This window comes from Apis florea, unplaced genomic scaffold, assembly GCF_048593485.1.
Source record: "Apis florea isolate Af1SG1 unplaced genomic scaffold, ASM4859348v1 contig_2293_pilon, whole genome shotgun sequence".
Classification (NCBI taxonomy): Eukaryota; Metazoa; Arthropoda; class Insecta; order Hymenoptera; family Apidae; genus Apis; species Apis florea.
The window spans coordinates 4004762-4030609 of NW_028256554.1; the positions used below are offsets into that span (position 1 = coordinate 4004762).

Sequence of the window (25848 nt, forward strand, 5' to 3'; positions counted from 1 at the left end):
TTTTTTAATGAATATTTACCATTAATATTAATACTTTTGTTCAATAAATTTTAATAATTCAAAAATGCACATTTTATTTTTTTATATATAAAAGTTTTTTATTCGTAAAAAAATTAGTAATATTAGTTAATAAATTCATTTGAAAAATTTCTAAAATAAATGTTTGATAGGAAAAGAAGGACAATATAGAAAGATTTTTTTTTTATATAGATCTCTATTAATATAGCTTTATTTCCAGAGAACTTATATGACCACGCGCAATGTGGTCGGTAGATTCAGTGTTTGCACCGTAACAGTCTTTTAATATTTTAAAGAATAACAGGTCTAATTAAACTTATTTATTATAATCGCGAAATTAGAATCAGTGCTTCGCCGATTATAAATTAAACGGATGTGTTAGTTTTTTATTTTTATTTTTTTTTAAATATTCATTTTCGATACAAAATGTATGAATATTTCTTAAGGAAATAAGACGTCTCATCCATCATGACAAAGGTAATTATTTTTGTATATTTTTCTTCAATTTATTTCATTCTTTTTATTTTATTTTAACTATTGATGAGAAATAAAAATAATCTTTAGTTTAAAGAAATTAGATTCAAATTTTTATTCTTTTACCAAAATAAAATCATTAAAATTTCTAGATTCATTCGTTTTTCTTTTTCATTTATGCTTTATCAGTATCTCAATTATTTTTTATTTTTATAATGATGTACAATATTGATAGAAAGTCTTTTTAACTATTAGTAGCTATTTATAGTATATATTTATACTATATAGTAGCTATTTATAGTATATATTTATACTATATAGTATATATATATAATAGTATATATATAATACTCCAATATATAATTAAAAAGAAACTAATCTAATCTTTCTTCCGATAATCAACTCAATAAAAATCACGCTTTTCAAGTGCTATTGATAGAGGTAGATAGTTATCTATTGACTTTAAACAAACATGAATTTTTAACATTTTTAAATTTTATAATCCAATTTGTAGTTTTATATAATAAAACTATATTTATTCCTCTATGTTAATTTTTAGTTTATAATTATGATAAATTAAATGTCATTTTATGAAAAGAATGTGACCATAAGTGAAATAGTGACCAATAGTGATCAATTGAGAATAATAAATATCAGTGGAAAAATGAATTTACCGACGCCTATATCGATAAAACAGTATTTCAACTATTTCAAAGATTCAACTTGTAATAGTTACTTACTAAGTGTGATCTCTCGTGTCGTCTAATATGCCCTTACAGGTAATTGGACGCACCCGGGGTACACTTCAGGGTGCCAAGAAAAACAGTTCCCGAAAGGCGTCCACATTTCGCCAAGTAACTACTAGGCGTACATGAATAAATGAGAGGCTCGAGATGTATTACACCATGTAGTGTATATACAACCTCTTCTCTTACGTGTAAGCCGGTTCCTTGGTTGGCCAATGTGGATGACTTTACGTCTTTTGATGGGCAGGTGAGGAGTCTTGGCGAGTGTCAACGATATATACGCATGTATCGAAATATAATCGCGGCCGAAGACTAGCCCTTTACCTTTTTCCATACACCTTCGACGACGCGACCGCGACTACGTTCGTAGAATGATGCATAATGTGGCCACAAGGACTCCGCGAGCCGCGGATTGGTTACTAGGCGTTCATATTGATACAGAAGCTACAAATAACAGAATATATGGTTACATACATATACATACATATTAGTATTTATTCTCTCACATAGATATATGAAACGTAATAGTAGTAAAATCGATTTATTTGGTTTATTTATATGTAAGATGAAATCTTCAGAGTTCTAATAATAAAAATAATGCATGTGTGTGTCTCGAAAATATTCTAAAACTTTAAGAAATTAATTCTCTTTCTATATTATTACATTTTATTCATATATAATATTATTGCAAACATTGATAATAAGTGATATTTTGATTATATATATATTTATTTTTTATTTGTTATATCATTTTTTATATAAATTTTAATATAAATATATAATTATTTATTACAATTAGCTTCTTTATTATCACAATTTACAATATAGAAAACGCTACATTAATATCTAAAATTTTCCTATATTATTAATAATTCTTTTTCTTTCAAATAAATTGATTATTAATATGATATTTTTAACTTTAAACTCGTTTGTTGATTTTACTATATATTTAAATAGATAGTATATATATTTATTCTTAAAACTCATGTTAATTTTCAATTCCAGCTGTTAGTCATTTGTTAATGTCATGATAATCATAGGTCGAATAAGTTATGATATCAGATCTCACAGTATCGTAATATCTATGTTTAAATAATTCTTTTGCAAGATTATTTTCCGAGATTAATAAGTCGAATATGTCATAAAATATGAAAATATTGAATGATGTAATGAAAAGATAAGAAATTCTTAATTTTCAAAGGAAAAAATTTGAAAATTTTACTTATTAAAATATATATTTATAAAAAATATAAAAAAAAATGAATTTCGTCTTAAATTTCTATTAATTTTTGTTTATATTTAAAATAATTTAAATAAATATATGCATTTGAATAATTTTTTTATATGATCGCATACGTGGATATTTATGTATATATATTATTATGAAAAGATAATTTATTGAATTTATCATTTAAATATTATAAAGTATATACAAATATACAAAGAGCATAATTTTTACCTTCTTTTATATATTAGTAGCATTTAATATATAATTCTTTAATGGTAATTAATATATAAGAAATGGAATTTAAAAGGTTATTCTTTCATTTAAAAAAAAATATAAGTACTATTAAAATAATCAAGATTTAATTAAGTATTGATAAAAACAATAGGTATAGGTCCCAAGTCTCGTAACAGTTGTTAGAAACCTTATATAAAGAATATAATTTGAATTTAAATTATTTGCTTGCTTCGAAAGTTCTTACGGGTATAGGGTATCAGAAGTATTATTGACGATTGCGTCAATCGAGATTCCGGAAGGGTAGCCACGTGCATTCTAATATCAACTTCCAATTGCCAGGCTCGCATGATGTACGTGGAGATCGTTCATCGATGGTCCACCGACAGATCGACGTGCGTCGACAAAACACGTGGCCGTAGTACTAGGAGTTCAGAACAGCGAGTGAGTAAGCGCGACCAACTCGTATCGCATGCTCGCCTAGTAAATGCGCGGGCTCCTTATACGGTTGTAGGCGGATGGAATCCTCTCATTTCCCCACTCTTCGTGCTCTCGCTACTATTAGCATTACTGATAGCCTATTGCATCATATTTATTGAATATAAAGTATGCGTGTCAGTTATTAATTAACTCTTATATTATTTATTTTTATACAAGTATAAGCTATTGTTAAATATAAAGAAAGAAAGTTTCAATCTTTTTTTAAAATTTTTTTAATTAATAATGAATAATGAATAAGTTAGAGTTAAAATCAATACATACATATTTTACATCGTGTAAATTAATTTTTTTTGGATTACATAATAAAATATCTTTGATTTTTTATGTTTCAAATTGGCACTCTAAATTTATAATAGAAGCAAAAAAATTTTTCTAAGATAAATATTAGCACAAAATTAAAACTAGAAATCATACGTGTTATAAGCAATTAAATAATTATTTATTTAAAAATTTTTTAGTAAAAGAGCATGATTAACTTGAAAATGAACCAAACAAAAAGAACGACGTTATTATATAAATAAATACTTGTAACAAATACTTTTTTTCATTAGTTATTATCCAATTATGCAACAAATATATATTATTTCACTTCATTTTAATACACAGCAGTATTATTGCGTGAAAATGGCGCATCCATATTAAATGTTGTGTCATATTGTCTTCACATGTAATGTAATTCGTGTTCACATGCGCGCCAACTGCGCGAGTCATCTGCGGACACTTGCTTTTATACGAGGATATCATGAATGCGAGTAGATCTTTACTCTTGAACTATTGAAATGCGTATCAATGGCGGCACTTACGTTATAAATACATCTAATGTTCGCTTTAAATTTAACTTATTTTACAATATTTATTTCGTTTTTTATTAATTATCAAACTCATCGATAAAATAAAAGTAAATTTTTCTTGATTACGTGCATAGTTCATCTATGAAATATTAAATATTTTCCATTTTCAAGCTTTTTACGTTTTTATTCTTTTTCTTTGAACATATAATAAACAAATAAATTTATTTAATTATCTTGTCTTAAAAAGATCAAAATATTTATTTATTAGCAGAAATTCTAAAATATACCACGTATTTGTTTGTTCATTATAAAAAGAAATTATCGTAACGAAACTAATGATTGAAATACTTACAGACGTATATTTTTGTATTTCGTTTATTTATCTGTCTATTTTAACGTGAATACACAATTGTCTATTAGAGATATCTATAAATATCTCTAATATCGAGAAGTATACATATACATTTTAAGAAAAACAAATTTTAAATGATTTTTAATTTATTAATATAATAAGAAAAATATTTTACATTTTCTGAATCACGTTCCATTTTTAATACAGATTATTCGTTTCTCTTTTACGTTTAAGAACATATTTACTTTTTCTTCTTCGTTTTTCACGCACCTTCGTGTCCATACATTTCCACGTTTATCATACGTTCACGCATACCTATGAGTCCAGATATCACAGCATAGTATACTACACGAAGCATTATAGACGTTAGTAACCGAATTCATGGAGGTACAACATGAAGTTGGCCCACGTTTTCGGCGGTATCGAACGTTTCGCCTGGTCCCTCCTCCCTTGCCTCTCACCTCCTCTTATCCCCGCTTCGTGGTCCCGAAGAACTCTACTGTGATGATGGTATCCTGCCGCTCGTGTTGTCCACCGCGTTGCCGAAATTTTCAGATGATTGATGGCTATTGATGTCCGGGCCAATCTCAACCCGCCCGTACCACGATGCCAACGTATTCGTGCAACGTGGCTTCTTTAGCATCAGCTTGGATTTTCATGTGTGCGTACTATGTATGAGAGCAAAGGTGTCTCTAGCGTTCTTGGATCCTTGGGTTATCGTAATTCTGATTTTTTTTTCTAGAAACGTTAATTTTTTATCGCAATTAATTTAACACAAAATTTAAATATTTCCATACCATTATCTGTAATTTTTGTAATTCTATGTATTTTATTTTTATATTTTATTGTTATGATATGTCGTAGAGGAAGTAGATTAAATAGATTTTTTTTGCAGTGATTGTCTCACAGTAGAATAATCAATTTGAATAACAATTATAATAATTGGAGAGTCTTCACAAATTTTTACATATATATATATATTTTTTTTTAAAAATTTTTCATTATATTTTTACGAATATAAAAATTATGCTTTTGCCAACGAAATATTCATATCATTAGTTAAGGAGATGATTCGAATAAAAAATTTATTTTTAATAAATTTGTTCGATTTATAATGACGTTCCTTGAAGCAATTGCATCTCTTCTAGAAAAAAATAGAAAAGATCGAATCGAACGAATGAACGACCATCGAAATCAGGGTTGCAAGACGACTAGCTTTCTCGATTTCCTAGTTCTTCCAGGGTGTAAGAGGTAAAACCTGATTTGTACGATCGACCATCGCGCACAGTGCAACATTTTCATCGAACTGCAGCTAGCGAAGGGAAAGGGTAAGGGTGGTCGAGGGGAGAGAGGTAGGGCCGAGCGTCGATGAAAAGGTCAAAGGTTCCAGGTGTGTTTGCGTTTCGTGTACTGGTGTTACAGGTGCAGCCTCTTCTACGGCTCTGTTCGCCGTTGCATCAGCAACATGTGTGTTCTTTATTAACAACAATTAACATTTATCCATTGTTTAAAGGCTGCTACTTTCCGCCCTAATTGATATATTAATTCGGCGCCAACTCGGATGATATTAGGGAGAGCATCGCGATGTTATATCGAGGAGGCCTCTGAAAACAGTAGGCCTAAATCAATGATTATTTATTGTTATTAAATTTTCAACGAAATGTAAGTTGCAAAATGAAGTAGATCACGTTGTAAACGCTGTATAGACCCAGGTTACATGCACGCTTTTCGCGTTCTTTATTATTTTACATGTTGTTAAATGATAAATTATTTTATTAATTTATTTCATATGCACGCAGTGAGAGATAATTTATTAAAGAGGTAATTTATTTATATATTATTATACAATTTCGCGTAATTAATGCATTACAATATATTTTAAATATTTAAATTTATTTATTTATATTATAAAATATAAATTTTATTATCAGTACGAATATAAAATAATTTTGTTCTTTCCTTGAGGAAATCCTCCATTAGCAATATTGGAGTATCGTTATTAATTAAGGTTGTAATAACAATTTATTTATTATATTATATTTATGTTTATATTTTTGTAACATAAATAATATTTTAAATTTTTTCAATTTTCAAAAGAATATTTAATATTTTAAAAATGTCTCGACTTATCGAAGTGAATCATTTATTAATTTACACGTTATTTCTGGTTTTAGTTTTCTCTGATTTTCTTTTTATAAAAATTCTTCACAATTGTTACTTATTCGTTTAAATGAAGTTATTGTAGATAATACAAGCAGCTGGCTCACTATGGTTTCTAGATAATAGGAGAACATCCATAATACCTAGTATTTTTCTATTTTCTAGTTAAGTAACACATGTATGCAAATGAACAATATTGATATCGGATGAAAAACGAATTGTTTTTAAAAGATTATTTTTACAATTTCATTATTTATTATTTTTCATATCATTAAACATAAAATATGTTATTTTTTATTTTATTACAAGGTATTTTCAATATTGAATCAAAAATAAAATATTTTCTACGAATAAAAAACTGAATAAGTAAATATAATATTTTAAATTAATATCTTTTTATAACTTTGAAATTAAAATTATTTTTAATTTTTTTTTTATTGTCTTTTTAAATTCCATTAAAAATGTACCTATTCCATTGGAATCGTTTTTACCATCATACTTTGCCGCTTGCGAAAGTATTTATTATGCACCGGTCGATCGACCAACACATCTTTTCTACTTTCCCAATCCTAAAATTTACCAGTCTCCGGTTATGTCCGATGCACCATTATTTTCTCGATTACGGTAGGTTAGTTGCATCGGATACGTCACAATTCTCGTCAAAACACGTCACGAAATTTGCAATTATGTATATTAGTTTGACAAGTTGCATACTGAGTTGCGTATGTTGCCAATGGCGTCACTCACGCGCTTTATCATCACGGTCTATCGCAGCATATATTCTTAGCATTCTCTGTTCGTACGTATGCGTGATACACATACTTAGATCTTCCTCCATAGTTGCTAAAACGCCTCTTGTTTACTCTGGTGATATAAATTTATATTTTATTATATTTTGAAATACGTAGAAGAATAGAATACGTAGAAATAAAAATTTTAATTATTTTTTTAATTATTTGAAAACGAATGACGCGATAATAAAGATAAGAAATAAAATTTTATTTTTATTGATATTCTTCCGTCTATAACGTAGAATTTATTTATAGTTTTTCATGCATAATACGGGTTAATAGTATTTTTATATAAAATATTTTCAGTTCTAAAATAAATAAAATGTCAAATTTATAATTGATAGTATTAAAAATAACAGAAATTATTCATTTTATTATACGTAATTTAATCCATGATGATAAATTTTTATCTTTCATATCCGATGCATATCGTATGCGGATAAACTTGACCAACAGTAAAGTCGGAACCAAGGATATTTTTGTAACAGTATAACAGGAGCGATGAGAAGTTCGTCTCGAATCTGTTGTCATAAACATGATATAATTATCATTTATTTTTAATTGTGGAATGTTACGTAAATTGGCAAGGTGAAAGATAAATTTATATATAGCTCGAATAATAAATAAAAATATTACTGTTAAGATAAATGAATATTAATATAATTCGAACAGTTAGTTTGAATAATTGATTAATTTTTAATAAAATTTAAAGAGTAAATAATTTTTTATAAACTTAGTATTTCTTTCATAAGGGAATTTTTGGTACATTGAATAAAATATACGAATAAAAATGACACATTTTATGTATACGTATTTATTTACAAGATAATTATAAACATTGGAATATTGGGATAACAATCGTAATATAAAATTGGTCATCGAATCGATGTGCTATTTTTTCATCGGACGGCAATAAATAACATTAACAAAATGGTTTTTAAAGTAATGAATTGTACGAATGATATTTATTTCTGAAACGATTTCATAAGAAAGTTATTCATACTTATTCTCTAACAAATCCTAAAACGTCACGTCCCTATAATTTTTTTCCACAACAATTTTTGAAATTCTATTTTATAATTAACCCTGCATTTTGTGCGTAATTTAATTCTTCTTTTCGATTTAATCTGTTTGCGTTGTTTCTTTTTTAAAAACGTAACATTTAAAAATTCATGGATCGAGGCTATCATTCAGCACGTTCTCGTTTCAACTCATTAATTCATCGTTTATATATACCCATATAAAACATAAAAAGATATTCAACAATATTATACGTCCTCTGTAATTAAAAAATCGAACAACGGAGATTCTTCCACAAAACAAAACGATTCTAATGCTATTACCTTAGGACGGAGGTGTGGTACTATCTGAACGTAATTGAGAGGGTGCCGCTTCGCTATACGCGATATCGAACACACTCTTCTTTTCCAATAATTGTTGGTGTCGCCTATTTCCAGCCTGTAACGACACCTGTATCCCGGAATCGAATTCTTCATCCGTACGTTCGCGTTCCATCGTTGGCGGAATTTCGAAATGTTCCGGCGATAATTGGGGCGAAGGATGAGGGGCAGGAGGGGGATGAAGGTAAAACGGCGCGGGCGTTTTTTCGTATTTATATTCAGAATGTTGCATCAAATGATGCTTGGTATCGTGGGGCGGAGTCGTGGCGAATATCTGTACCGGTGGATCCTCGTTCTTCCCTCCTTCGGCTCTCCTTAATTTTCTACCTTGGCGAACAATGGCCTTCAATTGTTCGGATTCAACGTTTACCAAAGGTTTAACTTTGCGTCTCGTCCGCGGAGTCGTGTCAGCGGTTTTCTGACTCGACTGCTTTTTATCCTCCCTCTCGGCTCTCTGGCTTCTCATGCTTCTTCGTAACCATCGTGGAAGCTGCTCCTCGTCATCCGTGGCCATTAATTCGGCTCTCCTCTTTTCCATTTCCTCCCGATTCTTTTTGTACCACGCCATATATTTTGGCTGCGTTTTACTCGTATCGATCTCCCCGCTTTTCGACGGGGTTGCATATTTCTCGCTACCGCTCGATGATTTCTTATCCTTCTCGACCTTCAATCTCGATGTGAATTGCCTCTGCTTCTGTGATTCTTCCTCCCGTCTTCTCGATTGTTTCGTTTTATCGCTATCCTTTTGCCTCGATCGATCGTCCAACAGCTTCCCTCGCGCGCGATGCCCACCGTGACTCGCCGCATCGTGAGAATGCGTCGGCCTCTCTTCGCCCGGAGATTCCTCCGACCAACTTTTTTTCTTCCTTCGCGGGGCTATTTTTTTCCTCTCTTGTTCCTTTTTATCGGTTGAAACTTTGAAAGTATCAGTTTTTGCAAGTTTGGAGACCGACGACGGTTCGCCTTCAATTTTTCCATCCGTTTTCGTTTCAGATTTTCTATCCTCCGTATCTTTCGTTGAAGACTCTTTCTCTATTTCCGTGTCGCTCTTTGTCGTTAACTTTTCTCCACTTAAACACGGTTGCACATTTATAAATTCTTCCCTCGATCCAGTTTGTTCACCTTTCTCGGTTGGTCTCGTCGAAGGAGCTCGTTCCATACCCGCGTCTTCAACTTTTTCAAGCATCCTTTCCTCTTTCGGAGAGTCCACGTTTCCATTCCCTATCACCTCGATAGCTAATATCGCTTGTTCCTCATCCCCGATACTTCCCGTTTCAGTTACTTCCTCCGTTTGACTGCTCTCTCTCTCGGAAACCTCGAGTCGAGCACGATGTCGCGGCGTTTGATACGGTCTGGTGGTTAACGTTGTCTTCCTGGAAATATCGCTCGATGAATCACTGTCCTCGGAATCATCCATCGTATCTATTATGCTGGTAAAAAGTGGAAGGCTTACGTCTACGTATTCTTCTTCAACAGGTATCCCCTCTCTATCCTCTACGCGTTTCTTCCAAGTTTTATCCATCTTCCCGTTAGTTAGATCTTCTTGCTTATCCGATTCGTCCCTGTAAACAATCGTGTGCACATCAGATTCCGGGCTCTGCGATCCTCCCTCGGGGAACCATGTTGTCTCCCTCTGAATTTCGCCTCCCGCGATGAAACTTTCTCCCTCGACAAATTGTTCCATTTCGTATAATTCAATCTGTTTGCTTTCTGACTTCAATTGCTTTTCAAATTCCAATGTTTTCGCGGAATCTGTTGAAGTTTCGGATATAATCGAGTCGGGGATTAACTTTTCCTTTCCCTGTGTCGTCGTCTGTGAAGAACTTCGAAGAAGCGATTCGATCTCCTGAAAACTAGCGCTCGCTTTACTCGACGTTGGTTCGTGAAACTCCTCCTCGATAATTCGTACTGGTTTCACATCCATCCTTTCATTATCTGGAATCGCTTCTTTCGATTCCTCGCTTATTTTGATGATGCCTTTGCTATCCTTTATTTTTTCGTCCGCTGATTGTATCGATGATGCTGAATCGTCTTTTAAAGGTTTATCAATTTCTACTTTTTCGAGAGGTTTCTTTGATTCTGACGCGATATCAATTTGCACGCTCTTGTATGTCGTTTCTTCTGGACTGGTAACTACTTTGTCATCTGTGGAATCGAGAGGTTTGTCTTTTGATGCGATTTGCTCATCGTCCATTTGCTCTTCCATTAATTTTATCGAATCACTATTCACTTGAGAAACGGATGGTTCACTGGTAATCGAACTTTCTTCTTGATATTTCTCCTTGTCATCGGCAGGAGGTAACAATGGTACTTCTTTTTGAATAATTTTATCATCTGGAAATTCAGTGATTGCAACTTCTTCTATACTCGTTTTTCTTGATCTTTTGCCGTTCGTCAATTTATCGACCAACGAATGGACAACTTTAAACATTTCTGAGAAAACATTATCCTTTTTACTGGTGTGATCTTCGGTTGTCCGTTCTGTGTCTGTTCCTTGTTTTACGTTATCATCGATTGAAGAGATAGGAATTTCCATTGAAATTTCCCGAGTGGGTGAAATTTTTGACGAATCTTCTTTTTCTTTAATCTTGTCATCTTTATCAACGTGAGATATTCTCAGAGGTACATCTTCTTTTTCAATGCGGTGTTCTTGGATATCATCCTGTTTTTCAACAATAGGTATTTCTTCAATTTCTAATGTTGCTGGAATAATTTCTTTGTCACTAATTCGATGATCATCGATGATTTCTTTTGTTTCTAAAATTTCTTTTTCGATAATTTTGTGATCGTCTATTATTTGCATTTCTTTAATTGTTTCTTTAAATGGTCCATCAGTTTCTTCAGTTTCTGTAGTTATTTTTTTTTTTTTATTAGAATCTTCTTCCTTGTCTTTATCATCGATAATACTTTCTTTTTCAATTTTATCACTTTTTGGAATTTCTTTTTTTTCTTCAATTTCTTTTTCTTTGCCAATAAAAATATCTTTTTTATCACTAATTTTTTCATCGTCACTTTTAATTAGTTCTGTCACAGCTTCTGCTACAGGAAGAGTTTCTTTTATTTCGGGAGAAATACTTTTTTTCTTTTGACTGTCAATTTCTTCTTCAGTATCCAAAACCTTTTTTGTACTGATTTCGTGATCATCTGTATCAATTTTTTTAGCAAATGTCTTTTCATCAGAATCTTTTTTTTTATCTAAGAAAATATTTTCTTCTCTACTAATTTCTGTTGAATCTTGTTTTTTATCAGATATTTTTTCCTTGATAGTAAAATCAGTTCTTATCAAAGGTTTATCATCTTCAAATCTTTCTCCAACTATTGTGTAATCCTTTTTTACTTTTTCTTCCATTTTATGATCTGTAGTTACTTTCTCAGTTATTTTAAAATCCTCAGTTGTTTTTTCAGCAATTCTGTAATCCTCTGAAATTTCTTTAATCTCTTGATCCTTAGATGTTTCTTCAATACGGTTCACAGTTGCTTTTTCAGTATCACCCTTTATTGTATCATCTTTAATTTTTTGATCTTTTGGTATTTCTTCAATAATTTTTACAATTGCTTCTTCAGCAATTTTATGTTTTTCTATTGATTCTTTATCAATTATTTCATCTTTAATTTCTTCTTCAATTATTTTGTGATCCATACTTGTTTCTCCGACGATTTTATAATCCTCTTCTTGATCTTTAATTTTTTCCATAGTTAATATGCGATCCGAACTTGCTTGTTTTTCATCAATTTTTGAATCCTCGGTTTTTTCTTCAATAATTTTATAGTCCATACTTGTTTCTCCATCGAATTTATGATCCTTCGTTTCCTCCTTATCAATTTTTTGATCCTTTGCCGTTTCCTCAGTTACTTTATAATCCGCAATTGTTTCTGCATCTAATTTTTGATCTTTGATCGTTTCTTCAATAATTTTTTTATCCTGACTTATTTCTTCAGTAATTTTATAGTCTTCCATTGTTTTTCCATAATCTTCTCCTGTACTTTTTATAGTAAATTTTTCTTTGTCGCTAATTTTCTTATCTTCACTACTTATAATAGTACTTTCTATGACTCCATTATCAGATTTAATTTTAACGTCTTCTTTTTCTTTATCACGCTTTTCTCGATCATCTAAAAAAATATTTTCTTCTATTTGTTTATCAGTTTCTATCGTTGATGTAGTTTTTTCTTTATGAGGAATCTCCACACTTGAGCTAATTTTTTCTTTATCATCACCATTGAATGCAATTTTTGTCGAATCTTCCTTTTCAAAAATGTGATCTGTCGTTGAAATATCCACGAGTTTTACTTGTTTTTCCTCCTCTAATTTATCAGTATGTACATCTGTAATATCAAATTTCATACTATCTTTTTCTTTGCTTAAAACTTCAGATTTTATATCCTTTTCCATTTTTTGCGTCGCGTCCATTTTGCCATTGTTCTCTTTTTCTATAGGCACGTGTACTTCTACTTGTATCCTTTTTTCTGCCTTCTGTTTTGCGCCATTTTTATCCTCGATATCGTGCACATATCTTGATAATATATTCTCTTCTTCTTCTTCTTCTGATTCTGATTCTGTTTTCTTAGACTCTTCGCGTTTCTTCTTGAAATCTTCTGACATTTTCTCTATTTCTTCTTTTAAATATTTATACGTGTCACTTAATTCTCTGTCTTCTTGTCTCCCTTCTTCTATCCTACTATCAAGTTTAGTTTCAATTTGTTTTTTAAAATCATTCAGTGGTTTATCCTTCTCCATGTAATCCTCTAATTTATCTCGAACCCGTTCGATTATTTCTTTTTCACTTTTACTCACTAATTCATCCACACGTATAGTTTCCTTTATTCTATCCTCGTCACTATATTTTATACTTTTATCCTCTCGTTTCATTGGTTTTTGGATTTTCGTGGGTTCTACTTTAGATGCCATTTTATCAACTTTCTGATCTCGTACGATAATTTTCCCTAATTCTTCTTTTCTAGTTGGACCCATATCAATGAACTTAATATCTGTAATTAATTGTTCCTTGGTATGCAAATGAGCCGAATGATCATCTAACGCTTTCTTTGAACTAACGCGTTCTTCCTGTTGATCTTGACTCTTACGTATCCCATTTTTCGACGATCCTATCATACTAACTTTCCGTTCCTCCGTGCTCGCTGTATCTTTCTCTTCTTCCGTAGAAGTAGTTACTTTCTGTTCACTGGTATCTTCCCTTTCAACAAAATCATCGCTAAATTTTTGAATTATTTTTTTCTCCAGCCTCTCCCTTTCAGGCTGGAACAAACCGTTCGAATCTCTCTCTGAGAAATCCGTACTGCTCTTTTTTTCAAAAGTAAACGTACCACTTTCCTCCTCCCTTTTCTCTTCCGTGCTGGTACTGGTTTCCTCGACTACGTTTTGTTTACGGGACAGAACACTTAATTTCGGCGCCTTTGCCGCCATTTTTCCAATCTTCTCGGATTTTAATTCACCTTTCGAAACTCCTTTCGATACTCCATCTTTTCGTTTCTCCGTTTCTTCGTCCTTCGATTCAGACGCTTGCTTTTTCGATTCTCGTCGATCCATCTGTACCAATCGTTTCACTTTTGCATGGCCTTGGATACCAACGGGTTGTTTCTGCTTCGTGGTTTCATGCCGCGTCCCACTCGGCTTCTTCGGCTTGTCGAACCCAAGCGAATCGTCGAGTTCCGAACTGCCTGTACTCATGACTTGACTCTGTTGATACTTCAACTTTTGTTTCGTCTTGGCTATGGCCGAATCTTTTCTCTGTTTTCCTTTCTGTTCCAGTTTTGACGCGCACGTCGTTTCGTGCTTCTGCGAAGTTGAAGGGTCCGTTTTTTTCAAACTTTTTTGATCCAAGTCCTTTTTCGCGTCCTTAGCAAGGGAGTCCGACTTTTCTTGGCTCGTGCTGTCACTGGCAGTGCTCTCCTGGAATTTCTTGTCCCCCAACTTGCTCAGTTTCTTCGTGAGCATCGTAAATTCTTTCTCGAGAATCCTGAAACTTGGCTTTATCACGCCTTCCGACTTCTTCGATCTCGTTTCCCTTTTAGGACTTTTCTCCTTCGGTTTCTCGCGTTGAACTTTTATCTCTGGCGAGGACGATTCCGTGGCGTTCACCTTCTGATCGTCCGTCACCTCCTCGCTACTTTTCTCTTGCCGCTTCTCTTTCCTCTTCTCCTCGGAAGATCGGGATAGATCGGTCTCCTTCTCGTTCAATATTTTGTAACTGATACTCGTTTGCTCCGTTGATTTTCTATAACTCCTCATCGTTTCGTCTTCCTCGCCTTTGCACGAACTTCCATTCCCATCCAAAGAATCCGAGATCTCTCTCAACACTTCCGGCTCCAAAGAAATCTTCCTGCCTTCCTTCACCTCTCTCACCTTCTTCCTCAGAATGCTCAATCGTTTGTCGAAGCAAGGGCTCCCCTCTTCCTCGATCGGCGACTTCATCCACAGAGTCCTTGACCGTCTCCAATCCCCATCCCCCCCATATTTCTTCCTAGATTTCAACTTCTTCCTGTATCTCGACTCCTCGTTGTCCGACTCGTCGTTGTCGCTTCTGCTCTTCACGTGACGATCCGTCTGAGTGGCAGCCGTCCTATCCGTTTGAGTAGCTATCGCCACCTGCCCAGGCAGACTCTGCGTCTCTAAATAGCTCGTAGAGTCCATCGCACCCGCGCCCGCTCTGCGATTCTCCTTCTCCAACAATAACCGTGTCAACAAAACGTTTTGCCTGGCCAATTCCAAATCGTGGAAGGGATACTGGGTGTTGCTCGATCGCGCGTGATCCTTGGTGACGATCGTCGCCCTCTCGGCGATCTCTTGCTTCTCTTGCCTAATCGTTTCCCTCGTACGAGCCTCCTTTTCCTTTTGTGAGGGATCGTAATCACCGTGATCGATCACGAGCCTCTGAACGTTGGGCCCGATCTCTTCCACGTGTTGCCTGTGGCCTAGCTCCAACCTGTCCGGTATCAAGATTATCTCCGGTTGCTGGTGGCAAACCTCTTTGGATCGTTGATGGGATTCCATGCTACGAGCTGCCTCGATGTCCTGCATCGACAACTCGTGCCTTGACTTCTGGTCCTCTATGAACCTTTGCAGAATTATATCCTTACCATCTATGATTAAAGTTGGACGGTGAGGATGATGGGACGTTGTGTCTTCTACTTGCCCACGTGTTACTAATCGAAGAACTTCCGCGTTTCCTTCGCGGAAGAAGTGTTGCTCTCTCACCGTCGTTTCTTCGTTCGTGTCGTGCTCCACGAATCTGGAATACCATCTGTCACGATGAAGTCTCGTCTTTTAAATTTACTTGAATCGTTTTTGAAAAGATGGAACAAATTCGACGGTTGATGAGATGATTGACGGGATGAGACTGCTTACCTTTGCCTATAAGCCTGTTGCAGATCCGAACCTCTGTCCATTTCGTGCCGTTGCAGAGATTCCAATTCGGCAGTGCGGTAACCCCTTGCCTTTTGATCTTCGATATCCTCCATGTACATTCTTTCTTGCTCGTTCATCCTGCTTCTCCTCGTGTGATCGTAAGAACGTCCCCCCCCGTCCCTTAATCTTTGAACTTCGACGAGCTTCGTGTGAATGTCGTTCGGCTGGCCGGAAATATAGGCAACATCCCCAGGAAGGGAACAGTTTTTCACGTTTCTTTTGTTAAATTGCCAATTTCTTCTCGTTGGATCCGCGCTCCACGCTTGTTTCCTCCCATTCCACGATACTGAAGTGTGAACGAAGATTCACGTGAAATCACGCGAGTTTCAGACACAATTACGGATAAAATAAGATTTACCTTCGATAGGTATTGCAGGTTGTCGATGAAGATGCCTCTTCGGTCTTCCGTCTGCACGTACGACCAACGTTTCCGACGAATGTACTCGCCTTTTTCTGGGCGCCATGTAAAACGGGCATCCGGGACATATGCAGCAAGCAATCAATATGGCGACGGCCAAGAGCATGAGCAGACCGAGAATTATCAGAAGCCAGAATAACAATTTGTTTTCTGCTTTGTAAACAGTCTGGAAAAAATTACCTTTTTTTAAAACACTCTTAATTGGAATATATTATAATTTCTCTAATTATAATTCATATAATTAATTCAGCTTTAATTTTTTATCATACATATGTATATTATACACACCACTTCTTCGTTTTGAGTAGTGATAATCGTATTATTGATAACAGTTGCTTGGCCATCGTTAGCAGTGGTATGTTTAGGCGTTCCATCAAGGGGAACTTTTGTATTGTCCATGTTCGTTGCGTTCATAATTGCATCGGTACCCCCGATAATTCCAACCCCATTGGCAGCCAAAGTTTCTCGAATCTTCTCTACATCTACCAATGATGTACCCGGCTCCGTTTGTTCAACTCGAGCTATGATAATACTCCTGAACAAGAATATCCTTAAGTTCTTTCAAAGTTGATTTCCAACTTGTGACAAATAATCAAGCAAACGTTTACTCTTCACTGACTTTTTCCCTCCTCCTCCTCCTCCTCCAGGAAGAATCCCTGTACCCCCTGTATGATTCTGAATGTAAGGGCGAGTTTCTAGAACGGTGACTCGGCCACCTGTGATAGCAGCTAATGTTTCGGCAGTTTTCGTTGAATCAGGTTGTTCTCCCGGCACTACGAACATCATTATCCGCGCTTCCATAGCGGCACCACTCAATATTCGAATTTTCGTTTCGCTCGAAAGATGCGGTACACCTGCAATCGATGTGCAATCGATTAATCGTGTTTCTTTTTCGATACTTTTCGATGTATTTTACGAAAGTAGAGGGAGAAGAATTTTTTCGAAATTTACCTAAATCGTATGCTCTGGCAGTAAGAGTGTATAATGGGTCATCGTTGGCTCGTTTTCGTCGCTTCTTTACCACCTCCATCATCATTTCCTTAGTTAAATTTCCCAAGTTAATCCCGTTTTGATTATTCATCGATAATTCGTTTTTGTGATCGTCCTCTCGATCTTTCACAAATTTCCTACCCATTTTCTTCGAGAATCTATCATAAGCGCTCTGCTTCTTTCGCCTGATTTTCGTAATTGGCGACAAAAGTGTTAATTCGCCGCTCGTTTCGTTCAAATAGAATTTGTTCTCGTAGTTTCCGTGAATTATCTCGTATCTGACCACATTATTGGGCGGCTCTGAATCGGCATCGATAGCCTGTCAATATTTCGACCATCGATTAAAAAAAAAAAAAAAATATCTTAAATCGTGAAAATTATACCTTTATAAAAGCTGGCAATGTAAAGTTGGTGAGATCAGAGTTCAACGCGAACTCGTAAACGTCCTTTTCGAATATCGGTGCATTGTCATTGACATCTAATAAATTAACTATTAAAGGAACAACGCCTCTGTTCCCATTTCCGTTCTCGTCTCGTGCTTCCACGGTTAGCACGAATCTTGCTGCGATCTCTCGATCCAAAGTAGAGCCCATGCTGACGGTTATCGATCCCGTGTCTGGATCCATAGTGAAAGCTTCGCTTCCCTCTCCTCTTATATCGGTGTATCGAATATTTCCATAGATACCTGTGTCTTTATCGGTTGCGTGCACCTAATAAGAAAAAAAAAAAACGATTAGATTATCATATTGAAGCGCACAAGTCGAAGTTATGAAAAAAAAAAAAAAAAACACCTGTGTCACGCGCGAACCTTCGGTCACGTTTTCGGACAACGTCACTTCGTATGATTCCTCATCGAATATCGGTGAATTGTCGTTAACGTCCCTTAGAAATATAGCGACTGGCACTAGTGCCGACAGATTCGTCGCCGGACCAACTTCTTGAGCAACGATCTTCGAATCAAAGTTTGGTATTATAATTAATTTAATAATGCGCGATAAAAATATATTATATTTATACCTTGAAAGATAAAGATTTGTACAATTCGTAATCAATCAGCGTACTATCTCGAACGGTTATAACAAAATCCGCAGCACGTTCTGCAACTGTTGGATTTATTTCGAAGGTGTTATTGTTATTCTCCAATTTTAACGTGAACACTCCAGCCTTCCCGATATCCTCATCCTTCACTCTGCACGAATACTGTTCACCAAAGTTTATCACGGTCCCCGGCTCAGGATTCTCGTCTATCGTGGCGATGTAACTATGGGATAGAGCGAAAAAGACTTGCTTTAACTTCGACAATTCGAGCTCAAATTTATATTCGATATTCGAAGGAATTGATAAATAAATTTACGCGATTTATTTAGAAATATGTTGTTAATACTTGGATAATAATTCACGTCTCAGGTACCAACTTATCACTCTCGAAGTACGGTGGACTGTTTCCCGGTTCCCCAAGAAGGAAACCAACATCGACAACTGTCGCTTGGGCCGGTGGCTCGTCCCTGTTCCTTCTTATCTCTTCAGCAACCACCGTAAGTACAACCGGAGCTCCGACGTGCGTGATTTGCGTGAGCTCCTCCAAAGGTCTGGCAAGAGTGATTTCACCTGTCAATTAAATATTTGCAATTAAGGCTTAATCCAAATAAAGTTTAAAAAATCTCCACGCGACCAGTTTGAAATTCTATATTTAAAAGTCATTGTTGTCGCCTCTGTAAAAATAATCGTGACGACACAAATTTTCTGTAAATTCTATTTACACTCATATTCAAAATTTTGTTCGTACTTTGAAACGATAGATCAATTACCAATTACGTGTTCGTTATAAATTAAATGGATAAAATGAATTTCGGTCAATGATCCTGTTTTTCACTTATGCACGATACGTAAAACACGCGTGTCCAGTGATAAAAATTTTCCATAACGTATCACGGAACGAAGCTTAGAAAAATTAAATATACGTACGTTTCCATCATACATACATTATTCAAACTTTAATAAAACACCAACTATTCACGTATATTTTTCAAGCTTCGCGTTTAAAATATTATTTTAGAAATGGACGCGTATCTTTCAACCGATCGATCAAATACTTAAAAATTATCTCGTTCATTTATTCCGCATTTATTATTGCGTAAAAATTATTAACCCGCCTGTTCTTTCTTTCTTCAAGGAGAGCACAACATACCCCTTTATCTTCCATACTCTTTTTCGTCCTGTCCTCTTTCTTTTTTCGCTCCCTTTCTCCCTACACAACGTCCATTACACGTGTACACGAAGAGGTCGCATGCTTCGTGTCACGAAATGATAAGCATCGTAGCCTGAAAAGCAGAGACTGACCCCTAAGTACGATCGATACCGCGTTGTAGACCGCGTCAAGACTTTCCTCTCCCTGACCACTTCCATCCAGTTCTGCCCACCAACCTCGCCCCCCGCTCATTTTTGGTGAAAAAAAAAAAAAATCCGTATCACCGATCTCCTCAGACATTAGATTATCACGTTCGTGCGAGGTTGTAATCATCTTGGAAACGAGCGTATAAAGTCGCCCCGTCGTTTCACGGCCTTTTACAGCGGCCTTATCCCCAACGTGATGAAAAACGTGTTCATTTTCGAAAAGACGCACAAGACGCAGGATTTTTATCTTTTGAAACCGGAAGAAACTGCCGATCCTTATTTTACGATTACTCGTATTTTTCTTCGTAAAATGAAATTTTTTTTTCCCTTTAAATTTTTCCCTCAGAAGCAAAGATTCTTAATATCAGTGGTATAGTTTTCTTCAGTAATGGAATTTCTTTGCGCGGTTTCATTTATTTTTCACCAAGATGTGATTGCATATGTGATCGTCCCTTTGCGGTATCGACTGTACCGGGCCGGGAATGAATCATTCCCTCACGCTTTAACGCTAGGAGGCGTAGGATCGAAGTAGCAGGTAGATTAATTCGAGACCCTACTCATCAGAGTGGATAATTCTTGGGGAAATCAGGTCATCCCGGGATTTATGTATGAACGTACCCGTGAATCATTCGTCCACCGATAGCACGGATGGTAAACGTAATAACACCCCTGCAAATCATTGTGACTTTTGCTCGGTTATTCGAGGTAATCAAATTTTCGCTCGAGCTTAAACAGGTTAAGTACGAATACCTTAAGTAAGAATTTAATGAAAGCGTGCTGAAATTTGAGTACTTTTATTATTCGAGCATTGTATATACTTTAGGTTATAATGAATGAATACATTTTTTTTTTCTTGGAAAAATATTGAATTGAATTAAATTTTTGTTTCTTTTTCTCGTGATCTGAATTAATATAAAAAAATTGTTGAAAAAAGGAAAGACAGCGTTACGACAATGATCGTTGTTTACGATAAAGGGTTGACAGCCGACTATGATGGAAGATGAATCACTCGTGATAATCATTTTTGTATTCCTCCATTTTACATTCCATGGATGGCAGCTTTTTAACGTTTCTTTTCTTCCCTTTTTTTTAATCATTTTCATTATCATCGAACGAAATATTAGAATCGGCGTGCTGTTTCATGATTTTAAATGCAATTGTTCTTACCACTTGTCTCCGAGATGTTAAAAAACGGTGTAAAAGGATTGCCCTCGGACACGAGACCGTACACGATTTCACGCGGCACCCCTTTATCCCCGTCTTCTGCATGCACTCGCACCACTATATCACCCTAAAAATCAAACGTTCTTTACTCCCTTTTGCGACAAAAGTAATTCGTGACAATTTCACACGTTTGATAATTTATTAACACCATCCGAGCAAATATTCTATATATATAAATTTGCAAATTAAAAGACAAATGGCAATTCTCACAGGTTGTATGGAATTGTTAATCCTCGTGAGGGGAGGTGCCAAGGTGAAAATTGGAGGAACATCTTGTACGTCTTGAACTATCACAACGACGCTTAGACCCGCGATATTTCTCGTATCTTTCCCCTGTTCCGTGTACGGGTCCTAAATAAACGGAAACACTTTGTTTCCAATTTTATCCTATTAAGAAGTAATTGCGATTATTCATTTGAATCGGTGGCATACCGTGGCATACATGGTGAGGGTGTACATTGATTGCGTCTCGAAATCCAATTCTCCGGTTAGTATAATTACCCCTCGTGTTTGGATGGGCGTTTGCCGCTGCCTTATGGTAAAAAGTTCTTTCGGTTGCTACAAATATAACGATAAATTATAATATACACATATCGAAATTATCGAAAAATAAATATTACTATTTATATAAATGTCTACATAACTTACCCAGAGTTCGATATAAACAGGTTTCCCGCTTCGAGAATTGGCTCTCACCAGAAGATAATCTAACTCTTTGCCCGGCTTGGTATCCTGAAGGGTTGAAAAGCAAAGTTACGAATAAAATTTCTGAAACGTTTTTTCTTCTTACAGTCGTGAATGATAATTCGTTTAGAGAAAATTGTTGTGACAGAATAGTAGATAGGCTAAATGGTCCCGTTAATCGTTGTCTCTATCTGAATAAATAATTACCTCGGGCACCATAATGAGGGAAGGTATGTGGGGGAATATTTTATCACGAGGGGTGGTCGCGTTCGTAACAGAAATAGTGGCTTGCATCGAGTTCGAGTCTCCCTTCGTGTCCCTAACCCTCACGGCAAAATCGTGAAGGCGTCCGGGAACTAGCCGTTTCGTTAGAATCACATTGGCTTGACACACTTTGTTGTACAACGTGCACGGCAGGTTGTCGATCCTTACAACAGGTGTGATGGTGGCTAAACAAATAAAAAAATTATTATATCCGATCGATACTTTATTTTTTCTAACACGTTCAATAGTAGCGAATATTAATCGCGTAAAGATAAATATTGCTCGTCTCGTCGTCTTTACTTTTTCTCTTTTTCTTTTTTGTCACAAAGTTCGAGCGATCTACATTGCGTTATCGCAAAGGGATTACCGGTTATTTCAAAAACGAGCGGAAAATCTGCATCCTGGTCAGTGGCTCGAAGACGAAAAATGACCGAATCCACTTCAGCATCAGCTGGAACTAGAACTAATCCCATATCCGTGGAAGTATCAAAGCGTGGACGTGCACCTCTCGCCCACGCGAAAACGAATCCGAAATAAATCCATACTTTGCACCATTCTCCTGCAAAGGGCATTCTGAAAACAGGGAAATCGTGGAATATTTTTATTTTATAAATAATCGAATTAGTTATTCAATTCGAAAAAATTTGTTTCAAGTTTATTTTTACATGAATTTTAATTATTATTTATCGGTATTCGTTATAAAAAGTTTTAATTTTCTTTCAATCAATTTGACGAATCGAGTTTACCCGCTTTCTTGCGTTAATGTAACGATCGATATCTCGTTAGTTTTCATTTCTTACTTCCCTTATTCCTTTTCTAAATATTGCAAAAGAAGCGAGTTCAAATCCCTTCCAACGAACTGACAGTCATTCCATTTATCGAGTGAGCAATTATTTAAGGGAGAGTTGGTGGTCATTCTTCGGTTCCGCGTGATAGGACGCCCTTCCCTCTTTCAACAGAGCAGTGTAACTCATCAACGATGATCGGGTGGAAAATTTTCATACAATAAATATTTGAATATTATTTGTATATCATTTTTAACGAATATCACGTGTATGTTGCTCGTGTAACACGTGAGTTCCGTTTTAACATTTGAACCCGGAAATTTGATAGAAAGGAATAAACGGTTAATAAGACGCCACCAATTTCCGATCAACAAGAAATTTATCGATCTCTTAGTAAGAAATAATTCATACTACTGTAAAAATACCAATGTCATGGCATAAGAGAGGCACTGAATATTTAAATTACAATGAAATATTTATCCACAACGTTTCAACCTCTTAAATTGTTCTTTCTCGATCATTTAATTTATTTTGTAATTTATAAATTATATAATTAATCCGAGATAATTCATTGATTTTTTTATTGTAAATTTTATGATATATTTAATGGCATTAAAAAAACTGTATTAAAAATATAACGAATCATTGAGATTTTTTTTTTTAAATTTATGATTTGTTGACAGAGGAATTAAATTAACAATGCTATGGTTACGTGTAAATAATCTATATTGAAGACAAAGATTCTGATAGAATCGAGAATATCGATTTTATGATCAAGAAACGAGGTCGTGACCATTCATTATTCGGAATTAATAGTATTCGTCAGTGGTCAGTTCTTTGCACCAATTGTAAATCCTTTTGCTGGTAAAAGTAGGTTTGACGTAATGGCGATACAATCCATTAATTTTTTTGCATTTTTCTGCTAGTTGGGTAACGTGTATTTTAGAAACAATGCTATACAATCATCAATTACATACAAAAAATTGAGAATATCCACCCCTCCTCGTCAATTAATTTGAAAGCCTTTAATTCGCTTCGTTCTCAACACGTCTGTCTTCTGTCTATCGTTTAAGAACCGAGTACACCTGACCTCACGAATTATACATGGCCACGTGTCGATGAAATTTCCCTAAATTGGACTCTAAATAATACGTGGGACATGAAATAAACATAGGCCATCGATTATTTCCACGACAAATTTGAAGAGTAAATAATTAAGAAAAAAAAATAGTTAATACTCGAATGAATTTCGAATTGTTACGTAATAAAATTTTTTCACGAATCAGAGTTCGATCGATCGATCTCAAACGCAATAAAAGAATGTACAAAGGGTTCAAAGAACTTTGATAAAATATTTAAAAATAACGGAAATCGGAATTAACTTATTAACTATTCAACTCATAAAATTTGAATTGGTTCGTGCTCGTGCAACGGAGACAGTTGATAAATGTTTAAAAATATTCATCTCATTTGTCTTCGAGAAGGAATCGAGCTTTCAAGTTCGTCCATTCGTGCATAAGAATTTAATGGTATTCCTGCTGCCGGTCATTGTCCATTCCGGATGGATCGATCCGATTTTCTTTTTCCCTTGCTTAGTTTAACACGCACCTGTTATTATACACGTATATGAATCCGGTTACAATACAGATTTTTCGCATTTTTAATTCATGTAATTGTCAAATGTGAAATAAATTTATCGAGAAACTTTATCCTTTATGAATATCATGAATGAAGTAAATTTGATTATGTATATTTACGAAATAGTGAAACGCCCAGTCGCAAAGTCGTGAAATGTAGAACGATCAAATATCTTCGTTAGTGGGATACGAAATGTCGTGCTGGCATGCCACGCCAACTTAAAACACACGTTGCCGTGTCAATTAAAACAATCTTGTGTGTCATATTCGATACGCAAACTTTCTTCTGGGAGAATACAAGGTAATCGAATTGGATTATATTTCTTCGTCTTTTATCATTATTAGATCGTAGAAATTTAAAAGATAAAATTTAAAAGAAATAGAAAAACATGGAATTCTCACGATTTTAAAATTTTATATAGTTATTTATTTCCACTTATTTATTTCCACTTACCTGATCGCAGCAGAGTCATTCAGCAGCGCAGAATCGTGAAGCAATGCATGTTTTTTGCCAGGACATCCATCGATCGTTCCTTCAACGAAATCTTTCAAAAAAAATTACTTTTTCCCGCGTAAAGTAATTCGTACACGCAGAGACCCACACTTCTTGCGAATCATACCTCTCCCCCTCGAAAAAACTATCACTTTAAAAGTAACGAGCAATCATATCGAAACGATTATTGAACGAGCATCGATAAAATCGATAAAAGCTTCAAAAATAATCAAATATCTTAATCGAAAACTGTAATGTAATAACGAGAAGACGTTGAACGAAGCACTTGCAATTAAAGTAACACCCCGACGACACACGTCGCGCAAACTTTTCGTAACATTCGTTTCCCTCCTCCGTCTTTTTTCCTTTTTCTTGGATTTTCGAGTTTGATTTTTTTCGTTTCTCGATCGAAAAAAAAGTTTCTCTCTATTTGACCAAAGAATTTCCACGAAAAGAGATTAGATTTTAACGCGAGAGGAGTTTTAACCGTGGTCGAGGGTCGACATTTTCGAGAGTTGTGGAAGAACGCAACACTTCACGTGGCCGCGAACGCCGCGCATGTGAAGGGGTTGTCTCGTTCAACCCTCAACTCGAACTCTATACGTTCGTGTCACGTGTACCCCGCGAAACACCGGTCATCCCCTCTCCACAGGTTGTCGAGGGTGCATCCACCTTTTCTTCTTATTGTATCACCGATTTTTCATTAGAATTTCTCCATTAGATAATTTTCTTTTTTGCGAAATATTCGTGGCGATCACTATAATATATTCGAAGTGAAAGTGAAATTCACAATTTTCCTTCTTTCTTAGAGAATATTTTTAGCCGACATTTCGATCTTCGT

The 25848-nt window shown here is 35.0% G+C and overlaps 1 protein-coding gene across 1 annotated transcript; it reads right to left on the reverse strand.

The window, feature by feature from the left end:
- Nucleotides 1-8140: 8140 nt before the first annotated feature.
- LOC105735734 (uncharacterized) lies at nucleotides 8141-25066 on the reverse strand (the record flags this gene model as incomplete). The annotated part of the gene is made up of 17 exons (XM_031917183.2): nucleotides 8141-15942; nucleotides 16059-16404; nucleotides 16477-16702; nucleotides 16825-17071; nucleotides 17156-17390; nucleotides 17488-17845; nucleotides 17910-18236; nucleotides 18318-18476; nucleotides 18544-18787; nucleotides 18942-19134; nucleotides 21088-21211; nucleotides 21355-21495; nucleotides 21577-21702; nucleotides 21793-21876; nucleotides 22036-22277; nucleotides 22460-22665; nucleotides 24969-25066. Coding segments are annotated over 17 exons (10662 nt in total), but the record flags the coding sequence as incomplete, so codon positions are not given.
- Nucleotides 25067-25848: the final 782 nt, after the last annotated feature.